The 2,220-nt window shown below is 33.1% G+C and overlaps 1 protein-coding gene across 1 annotated transcript; it reads left to right on the top strand.

The window, feature by feature from the left end:
* Positions 1-1,998, top strand: LOC103311853. The gene has a single exon (XM_008191622.1). The coding sequence runs from the start codon at positions 1-3 to the stop codon at positions 1,996-1,998; it is 1,998 nt and encodes a 665-aa protein (XP_008189844.1).
* The last annotated feature ends 222 nt before the right edge of the window (positions 1,999-2,220 follow it).

Raw genomic sequence — 2,220 nt, 5'->3', positions numbered from 1 at the left:
ATGGGTAAAACTCAATACCCACAGAAATTTAGAGATGAGTGGTTAGTCGAATCTTTATTTAAAGACTGGTTATTAAAAATTGAAGAAAACGACACTAAATGTAGATGTCGATTTTGCAAGACTGAAATAAATTCCAAACGTTTTGATCTTTTGCAACATTCAAAATCAAAAAAACATCTAGAGGCCTCCAAAGCGTTTTCAACGTCTCGATCAATGACTACTTTTGTACAACAGACCTCATTAAAGACAGCAGCTGCAGAAGGTGCTCTAGCATTATTTATCGCAGTCCATTGCTCAATTTTGTCTTGTGACCACCTCGGAATATTATGCAAGAAACAATTCCAGGAATCGGAAGCAGGCAAAAACATAAGAATGCATCGTACAAAGTGTACAACTGTAATAATTAATGTCTTATCACCACATTTTCAAGCTACTCTAAGGGCAAGTATTGGGGATCAACCATTTAGTCTATTAATCGATGAGTCAACAGACATCAGCGTATTAAAGTTTTTAGGTATAACAATTATGTACTTTGACTTAAAAGTAGGTAAGATTGTTTCTACTTATTTGGCTTTAGTTGAGATGGAAGCATGTGATGCAGATGCCATACAAAAAGCTGTTTGTGATGCTATTGAAAAAAAAGGATTAGATATAACGAAGATGGTGGGTCTAGGAAGTGATAATGCGTCGGTGATGGTGGGAATCAACAATGGAGTTTACACAAAACTTAAGGAGAAAGTTCCTTCTCTAATCCATATTCCATGTGTATGCCATTCATTGCAACTAGCGGTTTCAGCAGCAGCAAGTGCGACATTACCCAGGAACATAGATTATTTGATCAAAGAAACATATAATTGGTTCAGCCACTCAACATTAAGACAGGCTCAATATAAAAATTTATACAGTGCAATAAACGATGGACACAATCCTCTTAAAATTGTAAAGTCATGCGACACAAGATGGCTGTCCATTGAAACAGCTGTTTGTCGCATATTAACTCAATGGATTGAATTAAAAACACTATTTGGAATAGCTCGACAGAAAGAAAAATGTTATTCGGCAGAAGTTTTGTATGGTATGTATTGTGATTCAAACAACTTGGCTTATTTAACATATTTACATCCAATATTAAAAGAAGTGCAAATGGTTAATAAGTCTTTTGAATCAAACAATGCAGATCCGAGTAAATTACTATGTGATCTAACACTTTTGGTGAGCTCAGTTGCAAAAAGATTTGTTAATCCTTATTGTCGAGAAGATCCTCTCGTATGCAACATGGATAGTCACATAAGTCCAAATATACAATGGCCCTATGAATTTACACAAATTCTACAAGACAGTAAATCATCAGAAGAAAGTAAGAAGCTATTGAAAGAAAGGTTAGTAAGTTTTTTGCAAATATTACTAAAACAATTGCAACAACGCTTACCAAAAAATATTGCCTTAATGGAAAAAGTGTCAATGATATCCATAAAAAATTGTCTAAGAGTGATTAAGGAGCCACTGACACCATTTTTGGAACTATTGAAGTTAGATGTTCAAATAATTGACAAAATAAATTTTCAGTGGCAAAATTTAACTCACGTTAAATGGATAGAAAAAGCCAATACAATAAAATTTTGGCAAGAAGTTGCAGAGTATAGTGATGCTAGTGGTTTAAATCCTTATAATGAGTTGTCGTCAGTAGCAATTAAACTGTTGTCATTACCGTGGTCAAATGCAGATGTGGAAAGGCTGTTCAGTCAGATGAATATAGTGAAGACCAAATTAAGAAATCGTATGGGTCCAAAACTACTTGATTCAATTTTAACCATAAAAGCTGGACTAAGACGTGTAGAAATGTGTTGCTCACAGTATCCATTGCCACCAGAAGTCTTAACCTTGGTATCAAAAGCATACAATATATCTCCATCTCAAGAAAATCTTCCTCAGAACAATAATGAAGGAGAAGGACACCTCGGTGAATATTTAGATGTTGATAGTCCTATATTGTTCTGATAACATGGACTCTTGAATTATTTTTTGTTGTTTTTCATTTAAATTGTTACTAGGTACTTATAAATTATCATACAACCAAGTTCCTCATTTATTTTATTTTAAAAATATTTATTCTTATGGACCTAACTACCTAAGTCATATTATTTTCTTATATAATCAACAAAGTGTATTGTTATTTTTCATTTAAATTGTTACTAAGTACTTATAAATTATCATACAACC

The sequence above is a fragment of the Acyrthosiphon pisum genome, unplaced genomic scaffold (assembly GCF_005508785.2).
Source record: "Acyrthosiphon pisum isolate AL4f unplaced genomic scaffold, pea_aphid_22Mar2018_4r6ur Scaffold_21473;HRSCAF=24072, whole genome shotgun sequence".
Taxonomy (NCBI): Eukaryota; Metazoa; Arthropoda; class Insecta; order Hemiptera; family Aphididae; genus Acyrthosiphon; species Acyrthosiphon pisum.
Note: the sequence above shows the minus strand (reverse complement) of the source record. Positions and strands in the feature narration are given on the sequence as shown.

What these genes read in the sequence shown, in the direction of transcription:
- LOC103311853 (XM_008191622.1), top strand. Translation starts at nt 1, where the DNA reads ATGGGTAAAACTCAATACCCACAGAAATTTAGAGATGAGTGGTTAGTC.